At 41.2% G+C, this 15,619-nt stretch overlaps 1 protein-coding gene across 3 annotated transcripts; it reads right to left on the bottom strand.

The window, feature by feature from the left end:
- Nucleotides 1–1,094: 1,094 nt before the first annotated feature.
- TUBGCP4 (tubulin gamma complex associated protein 4) lies at nt 1,095–14,114 on the bottom strand. 3 transcript variants are annotated; one of them, XM_009090085.4, is made up of 18 exons: nt 14,002–14,114; nt 13,751–13,879; nt 13,062–13,184; nt 12,623–12,676; nt 12,119–12,175; nt 11,493–11,572; nt 10,673–10,874; nt 8,593–8,758; nt 7,455–7,579; nt 6,713–6,763; nt 6,239–6,344; nt 5,809–5,916; nt 5,445–5,583; nt 4,780–4,957; nt 3,865–3,999; nt 2,719–2,835; nt 2,226–2,365; nt 1,095–1,926 (listed from the first exon to the last, which is right to left on the bottom strand). In XM_009090085.4, the coding sequence occupies exons 1-18, from the start codon at nt 14,077–14,079 to the stop codon at nt 1,914–1,916; spliced, it is 2,001 nt and encodes a 666-aa protein (XP_009088333.1). In that variant the 5' UTR covers nt 14,080–14,114; the 3' UTR covers nt 1,095–1,913. The 3 variants fall into 3 exon arrangements, with proteins under 3 accessions (XP_009088333.1, XP_050834302.1, XP_050834303.1); XM_050978345.1 differs by lacking the exon at nt 2,226–2,365; XM_050978346.1 differs by lacking the exon at nt 2,719–2,835.
- Nucleotides 14,115–15,619: the final 1,505 nt, after the last annotated feature.

Raw genomic sequence — 15,619 nt, 5'->3', positions numbered from 1 at the left:
GCTGCTGGTACTGCTCATTTATCTAAACTTATTCAGGGCAATGGCTTCAGGAAAGGAATGCAGAGAAAAAAAGAAATGCTTACATTTCTCTGAGCTGAATATCACTAATATTCTGCTTTGAGTAAAGCCTGAGGTAACACAAAGTCAGTTATAGAGGAAGGGTGTTTTCCATTAGCAGAAGTTCAGGGCCGTAGCATTTCTGCTTGTTGGGAAGAATACCATGTTGTGTATTCCTGCAGTTTGCTCCAGTTGTTATTTTCTATGAATTTCATTAAGGTGCTGCTGAAGTGAGTGCTAGAGATAGACACAAGAATCTTGGACAACTAAACTACTAGGAGACTGAGCTACAAAGAGTATGTAAGTGTTGTGTATCTTTAAACGGTAATGGGATAAATAATCTCCTTTTGAGCTGCTGCATTCACATCTTAGTAGTCGGCTGGTATAAAGGCAAAAGCTCTTCACTCAAACAGTGCTATAGGCTGAAGCCCTCCCTCCATCCTCACACAATCTTTAGTCCCTTGCTTCAAAAGTGTAGTTTTTTTCAGTGTGTATTTCTTTATCATTTCATGGCTCAGTTTGACTGTGTTGGTCTATAAATCCCACATCCAAACTTCAACACTTTCTCTAGCTTTCTAGCTTTTTCCATGGTCAAGGGCTTTTAAACCTTGTGTCAGGTGAGCTTACCATAAACAGCTGTAATGTGTGGAAGGTGCCAGGTCTTACACTTGCTGGCTGCTGTTACTGTGTCTTCCTGAGTGAGCAGAGAGGATTTTTTTTCCCCCCAAGGACATATAACTTCAGTGTGAGCTGCAGCTGTGTGCAAATACCAAACCTTTGAGGGAAAGGCTGGTTTCCTGGCAGCATTTGTGTTCAAACTGGGAAACCTAAAACAACACCCCAGTGATGGACTGGAGGCTTCTCTTTTGCCAGTCATTCAAATGCACTTGCATCAAGATGGTCTGTTCTTTATAGCAAGGCTAGGAAATCTTAGTAAAGGGGAAGAGTTCCTGCCAGATCCTGCTCTTCAGTGACAGACAAGGCCATGTCATGCTATTCCCTGTGCATTGGGGTGCAGACATTGGCAATACTCCATATAATTGCACGACAAGATATTTTTATTTGGGTTCAGTAGGGTAGTCATTAGTAGCATTCTAAATAGTCTGGAATGAGAACAGCACAGGTGAACGTCTCAGCCAAGCATCTCCTTACCATTTTCCTGCCAGCAGAGGGCGCTTTCTACTCAAACAGGGCAAAGCTCCTGTCTTGGCAAGTGTAATTTTAGCACAAACTATTAAATTGTATAGAGAAAGCATATAATATCCGCAGTGTCTCCATGACCTATGCACATATACTAGACTAGTGCACTGCATGAGAAGAGACTAAAAAAAATCTATTTCTTCTTCCCTCCCCCTTCACCTCAATTGAAAATTGCTACTGCTTCATTTACCTGGTGGTGTTTGATTAGCAGATATTCTTTACTGTAAATCAGCTTACTACACAAGTGGAACTTCTGAATACAGCCAAAACTTCAGTTGTAGCCAAGAACAGGATTAATTCCTCCATACTCAAATCTGAAGTGGAACACAGTCCAGCTGAAGAGTCCAGACATCTAATTCTGGTTTTTCACTTTCTGAAGAGGTTCAGATTGCCTCCCTGGAAATACTAATAAGTATATGCAGGGCTGCAGAAAGCATATTTTAATGAGTTCAGAAGAAATGGAATAGCTTTCTGTAATTGCTGGGCAGCCTCATGTAAGAGGCAATTCCTGCCAATTCCCTGTGAAACAGCATTTCATCAGGCAAAAGCCAGCTACAAAGAAAAATTTGAGCGCAAACTCTCCAACTGTCCAAGAGCACCAGTCTCCAGTGCTTGATGCATCACTAGTCACAGCCTGAAGCAAAGGCCTTTAGTGCTTAAACTCCAAAACTGCAAGAGAAAGGTACAGTATTAGCTACATGTTGAAAGTAATTCCCTTTGCCAACCCACACCAGCATTTTCTGGCCAATATGAGCTAGCAGCTTGTTCAACTTTCTGCCAAAAGAAACTCAATGGGAAGAAAGCATACGAAACCCATAAATTACCGTATGCTGATTTGTTACTTTTCTGTCATAGTATTTATTAACACTTAGTGTAAGTCAAAATAATTAGAAGCCATCAATAAAAAATGGCTTTGTACTTCAAGTACCTCAGGATAATGCTACAAGCAACCCTCAAGATATTCCTACCTGCCCAAGGTTCCTCCAGCCTGGGTGTAATATTTGTTATAATCCAAGCGTAGCAGCAGTTGAGCTAAGTCAGAGTTTATCTGATGATTGCGAACACTAGAGAGAATCTTGAAGAGAAGTGATGACTGACGACTGAATCCCTACAAATTTAAAGATGTCAGTTCTGGGCCTTCTCAGAGGAGAAGGAAAACAAGCATCTCATCTCTGTTTCTGCCTACCCAGTCCTTTAACAGCCTTTAACAGTTATACAAAAGTAGGGGTAGAGGTACCAACCTCTGCCTCCTTTCTATTCCATTATCTGCCCCTGTTCTGCCTCTCTGTGCACACAGAATTTCCAACTCAGGAAAAGCTGATTAGGTAAAATAATTACAAGCACTTACATAGAATGTCTTGGCTTACACTCGCACTTGTTCTAGAGCTTTTAAAGCCAAGATAGCTGCTTAGGCAAATGTCTACATGCAAGGAGAACAGATCCACAGAAACATAGATTCACCTTCACCAAAATACTGAGTTGTGCGGCTCCCCGTTCATCTAAGGGACCCAGATTCTGACTGACCAGAGAACAAAAGCTATGACAAAGATCCAGAATTTCATTTAAGCAGTGGAAAACCTACACAGAATAAAAAGTACAAATTAATAGTTGAAACAGAGTTTGTACACAGATAGAAAGCAGAAAAGTTGTAGCATTCATAACAAACATGTTGCTGATACTGTATTTTTTAGTCAGGAAGGAAGATACTGATGCAGCATTTTTTAAAATGTTTTCAGTGGAAAAAGGATTTAAATTTTATGCTGCATCTCCCCTCTGCCTCTCCCACAACCTTTTGCTGACTTTTCTGGGAAAACAGCAATTGGCATGAACCATCCAGATAGGCACAGGAGTTGCACACGGGCTTCTCTATCCAGCCAGCAGGTCATCACTGCAGCTTTGGCATTAAGCAGGCAGGATAAAGACCAACAAGACCTGTGGTTCAAGGCTTTGGTTTCACTGTTGGCTAAACTAGGAATTTGCATCGTATCAGTTATCTGACTGGGTAATTACTATTCTGATACCTTTATTCTATAATAACCTCACAGATGAGCACAGAGACGTTGTGTTTCATTGAAACTAACCTTGTTTGCAGATGTTTTTGTGAGGCTGTTTATAAAAATACTTCTAACATTTTTTTCCTTTTTTTTTTTTTAATGAGTCCTAAGTCCACTCAGGATCTTCTCAACTATTTTTTTCTCTTAAGTAGAAAAGGGAATTTTTCCTAGTCTAACGCATATCAGTATGAATCCCTCAAGGAATACAGTTCCCAGCACTATGCTTATTAATTCTTCTTTAATAATATAGCCTGTGATAAAAACATAGTGATAAAATACAAATTATTAAGGTTAACTGAACACTGAAATAAGCTTGACTTAGAATTGCCAGGAATACAGCGTTCACACTCACCAACTGTAAATTAGAAGATCTTAATTCAATTAGCAGTTATAGTTCATACCTGCCTAACTCCTAGAATTGTAGTCTGCAGTCTGCAGGAGATTATCACTGATCTGTTTTAAAAGATGCGATTTGTCATACCTGTTCAAAAAGCAGTGTTTCTTAGGGCACTTGGATAATTGGTAGAAAAAGGTGAAAACAAGACCTACTTACAGGTTTTAGAAGGATGAAAGACTGAGCCAACAAATTACTTAGGAAATGATCATGAGCCAATCGTATACTCTCAAAATCTCTTGTGGCATTTATCTGCTGCAGAAGCTGTGAGAACTGAGACTCCAGTACATCGACCTGATGAGTATGTGAAGACACCTCATTAGTGGTTTGAGGAACTGGGAGTGCTTCAGACCAGCCAGAAGTTTGGAATAAGAAACTTACTTTCCTTATTGCTACCCTTAGGTTAGAGGCTGAGGATCCCCTTCTCTCTGGCTGATGAATGAATTATGTACAAGAGTAGTACATAATGTGAGGTATGCAACATTTTTTGATGCCTAAGTAATATCTAAGTAGAAAGGGGAATGATCTTTTTCTTTAACTATGGAAAGGTATATAGCTACCATGTAGACAAAGGTATTTGATTGTAGTAATTTCTGAATTTTATACTGGGAGATACTATTTGGAATCTTAGGGCAAAGGCTGCAGTGCAAGAGTTCAGCCAGATCACTGTGGAGAATTTAGAAATCCAGGCTCCCTCTCAATTCTTTAAAAACCAAACCAACCAATCAAAAAAGCCCAAAACTTAACTCAAAGTAGAGTTTACTTAAAGAGGCCACAGAAGGAACCAGGATGCTATCTTAATGATGGTCCTTCAGAGATGAGTGGTTTCTCTACCATTTAGTAGCATTAGAGAGCTACTAAAGAACTCCTCCATTACACTGATTCACAAGTCCAAAAACTTTGTAATTGTAGCATAGTCTGAGAACTTGGAGGAAGCTCTAGACTTGCAAAAGAAATCCTGATTTCCTTAAGGGACAAGGAATCAGAAACCTGAGATAGGTATTCAGTGCTCCCTCCATGCATTTCTGCCAGTTTCTGATTAACTGACAGTTTATCTTTCTCTGTAATACTGACCTGCAGATAATACTGAAGATTGTCCACAAGGAAAGCCATGTGATCCCTCAGACGCCACTTGATGGCATCTGTTCTATTAGATTTCAGGTGTTTACGTTGCATCTGGAGAGCCCAGCAGTGCTGCAGCTCAGCCTGGACTCGTCGCACACTCAGCAGGTATTTAAACACAACGTTGTACCTACAATCAAAAAGTACAAAGTTGTTTAAGACTAAAATCTTCCTCTCTTACTGGAGTACTGGAGTTACTGGAGAATGTAACAATGCAAGACTGGAAAAAGAAACAGGAGGTGACTGCCAATAGTTAGGGCCAGTCAGGTCATGGCTCATGTGCCCCATGGCACATCTTGTAGAGTAAGATTTCTGCTTGTATTGATTACTGACCTAAAAAAATGAAGTTAGTTTCAGTGTAAGGAGGGGAGCTGTCAATGAAAACACTGTTTAAGTAGTGCTGTTTGTAAATTGGTGCAGCTCTGTCAGCATCTTGCAGGTCTTACTGTCATTACAAGTACTTTCAATATGAGTAAGTGGAACGAACCATTTTAAGGTTCAGGGAGCAATAGCTCTACCTTTCTCTCCATAGAGAATAAAATCCCCCAACACACCAGTGAATGCCTCACATCAGGGAACACAGAGATGAATATAGAAAGATCATACCTAGTACTTACTTCTCGAGAACAGCAGGGGTAAAAAGAATGTGCAGTGGCCATTGAACTTTGTAAGAAAGGCCCAGAGCTGCCCATCCGGATGTGGGGGCTTCACGTGGAGATAATTCCCGGGAAGGCCCTTCACGAGTCTGAGAATTATCTAAAAACAAGTAAGGTGCTGAATTATGTTATCTTCTCAGTCAGTGCAAGAAGGAAAAGGGAAAGAACAGAATTAAGAAGAGCCAAAGTAGTCTAGGCCATCATATAGGGCAGTAAAGGGAACAAAATTAGTATTTCTTTAACTTGAGAGAAGGGTAAGTAATTGATTTAAAAATAAGGTCACCATCTCCCCTCTTAATTTACTTCTAAAGATGCAAGTAGATACCTTTATGTTCCTTTCCATGATACTCAATGGTTAAGTGAAGAAGAGGAAGAAGGTTGTCGTCATCTAACAGTACCTTATGAGCAGACTGCTGAAATGCAATGTTGACATCTGACAACAAGAGAACATGTATCAGCACAAGATGATGCAGCTAATACTAATTTTGCACCCATTAATTATTTACTCTTGGTCCTAAAAGACAAAATTGATGCACTATTGACACTCTTTTCTTTTAATTCCAGTTTCAAATACCTGCCATCACAAGGTTTCTGAGAGATTGTTTTCACTCACTCTCTGAGACATTCTAAGTCGCAAGTGCTGTAGTTTCAAAACTAGAGAGTTAAGATAAAACTCTTCTGTACTGGACATGGCTTACCACTTCCCTGCTATACTACAATGAGGCCAGTTTGGTAAGCAAATAAGCAACACTCACCATGTTCAGTTACAGCTGTAGGTGGTGTCTTCAACATGTGCTGTGCGGTGTCAATGAAAGCCTGAAACAGCTCACCTCTTCCCAAAAGGTAAAAGTCTTTTATAATCTGTGGAGATAAATTTGTTGTACTTAACATACCAAAAACTGAGCAGAAATTTTAAGCATCCTAGCTGACAGCACCCATTTTTATTATTTGGATAAGTGCTGTTTCTAAACACACCTGGAGAGCTCTGAATTTCATTCACTGACCAAAAAGTCTATGCTGCGTTTGCTTCAAGATGTAAAGTACACATACCCCTCTAACTCTGTCTTTGGCCAAGTTCTATCAGTGTATGCTCAATCTTGAGACTGGAAAGTGAAAACAGCTTTACTTAAATGAAGAAAGCCCAGAGTGTAAGGCAGTAAAGTATTAAACAGAAAGAAAGAAGGGAAGAAAGAGCTGCTTTAGCAAAAATAAACTAGCAGTTGCATTACCTTCAGTTGTCCTAGTAGATCTGATTCCTCCACCATCAGTTTCCAAAGATGCTAGTGAAGAAACAAAAATCAAATGAAACAATAGAAACCTCCCCTCAGGATTATCTCGGCCTGAGAGATAATTCAGAGAGAACAGTAGCTGCTGTTTAAAAATACTTGCGATGCATACAAAAAGAGCACCTATACAAAATGCTATATAAAGTACAAGAGAACACAGTCAGAGTCCTGTGTAGCAGCCCATGCTACCAGTTAAAAATCTTAGTATATATTGGCAAAAAACTCTGCCTAAGAAACCTGAAGACCTGTGACAAAAAAATGCAAATTCCTATGAAACCAGTTCTACCTCAGCTTTGTTCTTGATTCTCTAACCTCCCCATTTTCTTAGGTTCTCCTCCCTGCCCCAAGTGAAAAAAGGATTAAAAATTGCCAAAGCATGTGCACAGCAAGATGCCATCTATTATGCTGAAAACAAATTAAAAGTTCTGAAATAATTTCAAGTGAAAAAAAAAAAAAAAAACCAACAAAATTCTCTTCTTTCCCTCATGAAAGAGCATAGTGTTTGTTAATGTCCTTTTGTCACTACAAGTTTGGTTTACACAAAGCTCCGAGACCAGTTAGAACAGCTGCACCATTGACATATTTGTTCAATCACTGGCACTGATAAGCCCTCTTCTTCCAAGACCTTCACAAAACTTAAAAGCTTCTTAGCCTGCATAGTAGTTACCCTTCCTAGGATGCTCACCTCAGCAACGGTGCTCCGTATCCAGTCAACCACTGATTCAAAGTCCACCAAACTAAAAAGTGGTTGCTGCTTGAGTCGATGTAGCTCTGCTGCGAAAGTGTCCTCCTGGTTTTTTAGGATGGAGCCTGTGCAGCCATGAGAAGAATTTCAGAGAGTAAAAAGGGATGCCATTTGGAGATGTGCAGACAAAACACAGGAACAACACTGCCTCGGCAGTGCTGTGCTATCAGTAAAACCCCCAAATATTTTCTACATAAATGGTTGCTGCTAAAAGCTCTTTTTTGAGGACTGAGCTAGATCTTCAAACCCACAAACTTTTCTGCAACATTATCCAACTGGTTTGGGTCTCCCCATACCCCTGCCCCTTTCAAATCTATCTTACTGCCTGAACTTGGGAACTTTGTGGGTTTTTAACCAACTGAGCCAGAAGACCAATTTTTTTTCCCCTTGCTTCTGCTACTGCAAGAAAACAGTCCACCTGAATCGGTCCTTTGTACTGTAATGTGACTCAAGTAATTTAAGTACTTTAGCATAGGCATGCTCAAGGTAGAGCCACCACAGCAGTCCTCCCCCATTGGCGTAGGACTATATTTCCCAAATCAGCCTCAATGTAAACTTTTCAAGGTCTCAAAGTGAACCATCAGCTAGAAATTTCTCTCCCTTGCCATCTTTAAGGCTCCATATAATTTGTCTTTCATAGCAACTTTGGAATCACCTTGCAAGTGAATCTCTCATGTTTGTGGATGCAAGTTAATCCCATGACACCATTCTGTAACATATACACTCAGAGCAAGATGTGTCTGTTTGCTGCCTTTAGGGAGAGGGATGCAAACTGAAAAGAAAACAAGGCTTTTTCAATTGCTTTATCCAGAGTAAATCACATGGTGTCTTGCTGCTGGAAACTTGGAGACTATGTTTGGAAAGCATTATCTACTCATCCTGTTCTTACACCTCTCCCTTGGAATCAATCAGAAACAGAACACTGGGACTACTGCTCTGTCCTGGCACAACTATCCATATAGTCTGAAGAATAACGGCCAAGAGTCAGTGACTTAAGGAATTTGTTAATATGGCATTTTGGAAACTACATGTCAGTCACTCATAACTGAGCAAAGGTTGCAAGAAAGATGTTCCTTACCTTTTCTGGTCAGGTTAACATTCTGATTCTCAAACATCTGAACAGATTCTCCCACAAAGAGGATCTTCTCAGCAACCCGTACAGGAATGTATGAAGGCAGCATTTCTACTCTCAAAGAAAACTGCTTTAGAGATGGAGCTAACATGTTCTCCTCCTCAATCAAGCGCTGCCAGAGACACCAGGGAAAAGAAATCAAGTGCAAAACAATGTCAGAAAACCAGATAGAAAAGGTGTATAAAGGGGTGTGTGTGTGAGGGGGCATTTAAGAGCACTGGAAGTAAGCAGAAAGGTAGCAGAACTGATTTGTATCATTTAAGTAAGCCAGTAATCTTCCTTATACTTCTGGTAAGCTAGCAGATCTCCCTGGAGATATTGCTTCCATCAGAGTGCAGCAGAAGGGGGGGAAAAATGCTAAAACTTTGTGGAACAGCAACAAATTGACTGTATTAAAGAGTTATGTTACATAACAAAAAAGAGTATTATTGCAAATGCATTACATCAGTCTTTTGCTGACATAAAAATGTTAACTAGCATTACCAAAAATAATCCTCCCCTACACCCATTCCTATGTTTCAACACTGTTAGAACACTTGTGATACAGGCCAAATATAAACACCTCCATTAGTGAGCAAATAGGATAAAGATACAAAGGCTTGCTAGCAAAGACAAGGCAATTTTCTCAGTTTCCGTGAAAGCTGTTTTAGACCAATACAGTAAGTTACTAATTTTTTTCTGAATGTTAATAAGGAACTCCAAGTATGGAGGCAAGATCTTCCTTCAGGAAAGCAATATTAACAATCTCATCTGGCTTTCTTGTTACTGGAGAATTAGTTTCAGTCCACAATCCAGTAAAAACCACCCACAGTTTTGAGAATGTTTGCCATCTACAAAATTCTTCATTTCAATAGGAGAATTCAGTAAAAATTTGTATACTGATGTTAAGAGGTTGGCAATTCTTAAGATTCTAGCAACGCTTTTAGATGAGGCAATACCCAAGTATTTTAATCGATCTATTCCACTAAAACTCAAGAGTTTTTATTTTACTCTTTGACTGAAGAACTGCCAACACTGTTAGTTGATAATACTGAAGAAAGAAGTTGCTTAGTCTAAAATTTCCACTATAGACCTAGAATACTCAACAATTTTCACTTTCTTTATCCAATATAGTGAAATAACAGATTTTTCCACTAACTGCCTTTTAAAGGTTTTCCCTGTTTTTCTATGGGTGTGGTCCGTTTTTAGCAGAGACTGTTGGCACAGGGCACTCAATTAGTATGCAACACAGAGTTTCTGTGTAGTCACAGCAAAACTGCATGCACCACACTAACTCCATAAATGCCCAGGAAATGTTTTCTCACCATTAACTAGAGGATAAATTTAGAGTTGAACTTGCTCCACACTATTCTCTATTTAGACACTATTCAAATGCTCAGTGTGGAAGACTGCTCCATTGAGAAAGGTGCTTTGCAAAAGGGCACTTGAATGGTATAGCATCTACAGGAAGCATTACCACATTTCACTAGTTGCTGGCAGGTTGCTCCCTTGCTTAGCAGTTCTTTGATACTCACATAACACATTTTCTACCAGTAATGTCAGTAGCATTAACCTGTTACATAACATTTGCACAACTAATGGTTGTGCAAGAAAGGCACCTGACCCAGCTGCCCATAGAAAGTGTGCAAATCAAATCAACAGCCAAGCTCCCCACACCCTGTTCCTTGCAACTGCTCACATTACCACCAATGCCTATGCTAAACAGATCACAGTGTTGACCATAAGGAATGAGGAACCAGTCAGTCAAGAGCAGTGGGCATGCAGCAGTTCCCATTACTTGACATCAGCATCTACACAGATTCCATCTATAGGGCTTTCTGCCATGGGGTTATCCAGCTGTGCCAAACAATAGGTTCTGTCCCATTGGCCTAGCAGCAACCTATTACACTATTATTTCAATTTACCATCCTAGAAGGTTTCAGTATATGTCTAGTCTAGCATAGTTTGCACCAAAGTAGAGTACAATACGCATCTTCTTTAGTTCACTAAGAACCAAAGATGCCAAGTTATGACTCGTAGATCTTACCAGGTCCTGCAGCTCTCGTAGCTGTTTTCCTGTAAGCCCCCCAATTCCTAAGTCATCGTCATCTTCTTCAGGTTGGCTAGGGACATTTCCCGAAGAGGGACCTTGTTTGATAAAGAACTCTTCATGTTGGTCTAGTAGCAATCCATGCAGCATCCAGGCAGAGAGCTGCTTATACATGACTCCATGACACACAGCCAGAATCCTGAGGTCAAGTGAAACAGTCAGTCAGGCCTTTGCACACAATAATCAAAACCTCATTGTATGTTGTTCCAGAAAGTCCAGTTGGTCAGCCAGGCAGTGTGCCAAGTACCAAATGCCTAACATGGTATATCTTTTTTTTTTTTTTTTTTTTAACAAAGAAAGGTGGACAAGAAGGTGCAAAACTAAGCTAACATATCCTCTGAATATGTGGCTTCTCTATGGAAATCTGCTAGTATACCAGAGGTATAAGTCTGCAATGGTTGCTGTTTCTACTCAAAAGGACATTTTAAGTAGTTTGACTTTCTCCACAAGGACATACAAACATCACAGCACTCACACAGTCACATTTATCATTTTGAAGGATCAAAGATCAGTGATAGGCAAAACAAAGAAGAAAAACCTGGGTCTGAAGTTTTCTAAAGCATGGAGAATGGCTTAATTCTCACCACAAGCCTGCTTTAGATAAATGATGAGGACGGTGACAGTTTTTCCCTGCATGCTACTCCTACTTTTATACCATACAAGGCTGTTTTGCATGTACTGTTTCAACAAGTAAGAAACAGTTAGTTTGACACTAACTCCAGAAGAATAAAGTAATAATTTTACTGGATCTACATACTTCTCAAGAGCACTGCGAACAGGAGGCAACCCCCCACAGCTATGTTTGTGGACTGTCTCCAATATCTGGCACCCATGAATCTGCAGAAAGAAAAGGTTAGACTAGGTCTGTTATTTAGATATGTATTGACCTTTTTATACATTTAAACATTACACTTTCAGCTACAAAAAAATGCCTTCACAAACTGAACAAGTCTTACAGAAAGAAAGGTGTAACATGCTGCATGTAGTGATTATAAAGGCCTTCTATGTGTGGCTCTGCGCTCAAGCTTCCCTCAATACTTTCCTTTAAAAAAAATGTAAGCATCTCTGGATTCTTAAAACATTAGCCTCTGCCTTTTTTATTTCAGGCAACAGCCAGAAAAAACAGATTCAGATAAGAAAAATTCCAACCACTAGCATCCTGTCCTATAAAATTCAAGACATCAAAGCCTATGGGATAAGGGAAAATTCAAATACAGTGTAAATGAATTTGTAAAATAGCCTCAATACTTACAGTAGAACAAGTAATAGGGCATCCATTACTACATTATTTTCTAGTATTAGAAGTCTGGGATGGGGGCAGAAATTACTTTATCAGTTAAAGAGAAAATCTGTTAAGAGAAACTAGCTGCAATTTTACTATACCTTCTGAGTTTTGATCTGTTCCACCATGACCATCACAGAGGGGAAGAGTAACTGAAACTGCAGAACAAGTGAAATATTGATTTAGGTTGTTATGTAAAGAAGAGAGAAAAAAAATGTACTTGAGTAACTGGGCAGCAGCTGAACACAATAATTTAATATAACTATTATCTGTGTTTCCTCACAAATTAGAAACATGACATGCAAATCTCCAGGATATCTTCCCTTCACTGGACCAAGATGCACAAAGTTACTATATGCCAGCAGTAGTTCAGGCTAAACACAGTCAGTGAGGCATGTGTGAGGGTCAAGGTGGAGGACCTTAGTTTTGTGTTGAAGTGCAGGTGATCCTCTGAGCATGATTAAAGGACTACAAATGTAGAGGCATTAGACAGAAACGGCATAATATGATGGAATAAGCTTCATTTATCCCACCCACTTTCTTATTAGACTCAAAGAGGGATAAGAGCAAGCAAAGAACACTACCTCCTTAATAACTTGACATACCTGGTCCAAGGAGTAATTAACATGTGAGATGGAAAGATGTGGGTCAGCCAGAAACTATAAAGATAAAGCAATTAATGAAGATTAATTATCACAACCACAGGATGGTGATGCTACCCAAGGTATGACAGCTACTAGTCTAGCAGAGATTAATCAAAACCTCTAAAACTAAAAACAGAAGCCACAACAGTCTGGGACAGCACTGGGCTCTGACAAAGATGCAGCCCTTACTGAACTCAAGGAAGAGGGGACAACACTTAATAGGATGAAATGTAATTTACAATGGCATCTCACAGGAATAATTTGGAAGGCATCCCTAATGTGGAAAGGAAAATACCTTATTTCATCTTAGAAACTACTACTCATATATTAATTGCAGAAATGACAAGTTTTTACAATCCGTCAGCCGCACTACAGCCTCTTCTGTATCTCTCTCCTTTACCTCTTGTTCTAGGTCAAGTAGTGCCTGTCGATAAGGCTGCAGCACTGAATCAAGACCTGTGCAGAAGGCTCTCAAATAAATGCCATGCAATCCACTCTGGTTTTGCTGAGATGGATGGTGATCCTGAAACCAAACAATAAAATCTGCATCAGCATCCTCTGCAAGTCTGAAGAGTAACATAGTATCTGTGCAGTATCGCAGCAGTAGTCAGTGCTCAGAACATGCTGAAATGCACCTTAGCTCACCACAAAGTGATCAGAAAAACAAAACAACCTTGTCACAATGAGAGTTACTTGAAAAGACTTATATTTAGCTCTTTTGTGGACCTATGAAAGTGCTGGAAGCAACTGGTACCAGTGCTTCTTTTCACTTAGGTGTGCCTCTTGGATCTCAAGGGTCTTCGCAAATCATAAGGAGATAGTCATGAGCATCCCGCTCAACTGACAAACCCTGGCCAGTCTGCTGTGGTTAGAAATTATTACAAGACTTCCCCAAGAATAAGATTTTACATTTGATTCATTCTTCATTGCTCTCTACCCCCCCTTACAAGCATCGCAGAGAGCTTTCTGCAGCTCTGCTCGGTGCGAGCGCGAGTATGGGCCACGGGCCACTCCTGTATCCTGGGCAGCTTGGCCTTACTGGCACCTGCCACGCTCTCCCCGGGAAATACCTCGGCCCGGCGGCCCTACCTGCTGCTGTACGTGTCCCGTGTACTGCTCCACGAATTCGGCGAAGCGAATGTAGTCGGTGCCGAGGCGGCAGAGCCGGTTCAGGACGCTGGTCTCGCTGGGGTGCAGAAACGGCAGCTCCTGAGACACCTGGAAGGGGAAACAGCAGTGACGGACGGACGGGCAGCGCAGGGTGGGGGGCAGGGACCAGGCGGGGCGGGGGCCGGGGTAGGCTTTGCCGGGGGTGGGCTTTGCCCGGAGCCGTGCCACACCTGGAGGCCGCCGCGCTTGCTCCAGGTGAAGGCCGCCCCGGGGTACCCGCTCAGGGCCAGCAGCAGTTCGTGGATCATCCTGCCGCGCGGGGCCGCGCGGGCTGCCGGGAGCAACGCGGGGGCTGCCGGGAACGGCGGGCGGGGGGCGCTGAGGAGCCGGGGAGGGGTCGGTGGGGCTGCAGCGGCGGGGGCGGCACGGCGGAGCGCGGCGTGAGGGGTGCCGCGGGGAGGGGTGCTGTGGCTTGAGGGGTACCGCGGGGAGGGGTGCCATGGCGTGAGGTGCCGCGGGGAGAGGGGTACCGCGGGGAGGGGTGCCATGGCGTGAGGTGCCGCGGGGAGAGGGGTGCCGCGGGGAGAGGTGTCGTGGCGGGGAGGAGTGCCGCGGCCCCGCTCACGGCCTGACCGCTCCAGAGGCGCGTTGGCTTTTGCTCGCGGCAGGAGGACGGTGCAATAACGTGAGTAGCTGGTGGCAAGTGCCTGTTCGAGGGGTCCCAATCCAGGACAACAGAAAATGCGCAACCTTCCATGTGGACTTGGTTTCGGTGTGCCTCAGTAGGTTTCTTTATCGGTTTCGCAGGTTATCTGTGTTTTATCAGTGACAGTTTTACCTTTCAATCTTTATTATGTATTGCTTTGCTTTACTTCCTGTCGTATTCCGGGTACTCTTAATCAAAACTGTCTAGTTTGAAAACTATGAAGTTATTAAATAAAGTGGGTTTTAGCAGCCTCTTTTTCATTTCCCCCCCTATTTTTGACAGTGTTTTTCTCTATGTGCATTTTTACTCTTCATTTAGAAGAAATGAATTGTTTAGTCCTAAGGGTAATCTAATTTCTATTTGGTTCAGCTTGCCACAATAAGGTCTGAAATGTAGGAAGAATATGGGCATGTACTGTCTGTAGCTATACAGCTTTATGTTTAAATTTGGAGCCCCAACATTATTGTTTATAATGTATGAGTATAATAAAACAATCATCATTCTGTTGATAAACCTTCTAGCCTAGCATCATAATAAAGACTGAGGAGTTAGGCTAGACATTTGTTATGCATCGTTGACATAAATATCACAGTATACATTTGGTCTGGAAACACCTGCAAAAAAACAGATAACAGTAGTTTATTTAAAAGATTTTCGTGCTCATTTTCTTTGGGAAGCCTAGTGATTAGTCATTAAGGTGAAAAACAAGATTTTTTTTACAGAATTGGTTGCTCAAATTTTGAAATGAGGGGAAAATAGGTATCTATAATATTTGCAGGGCCATCTGACTAGTGCTCATTCAATATTAAGGGGAAAAAAAGACAAGGAACAAGAAAGACAATAAATTAGACAAATAAATACACAACTCCTAATAAACACATTTTGCAGAGTCAATAACAAACACCAGAAATCTTAAATCAAGGGAGCTGTTATAGGTACCATTGAATATGACCTTGAAGAGGTTCAGAAAGGTTCTTTGATATGTAGTAATTGTGTTTTATTTTTATCAGAATAAGATGTTTTTGAGGGAGGATTGTGGCACAAAATGAATTCTGCATTCCGCAGTCTACCTATAAACATTATTTTAAATGTCTTCTCATTGCATGACTTTCAAGTGGCCACATGTGAAGTAATGCAAATGT

Source organism: Serinus canaria, chromosome 10, assembly GCF_022539315.1.
Source record: "Serinus canaria isolate serCan28SL12 chromosome 10, serCan2020, whole genome shotgun sequence".
In the NCBI taxonomy this organism is placed as follows: domain Eukaryota; kingdom Metazoa; phylum Chordata; class Aves; order Passeriformes; family Fringillidae; genus Serinus; species Serinus canaria.
This window is presented reverse-complemented; position numbering and strand designations above follow the sequence as displayed.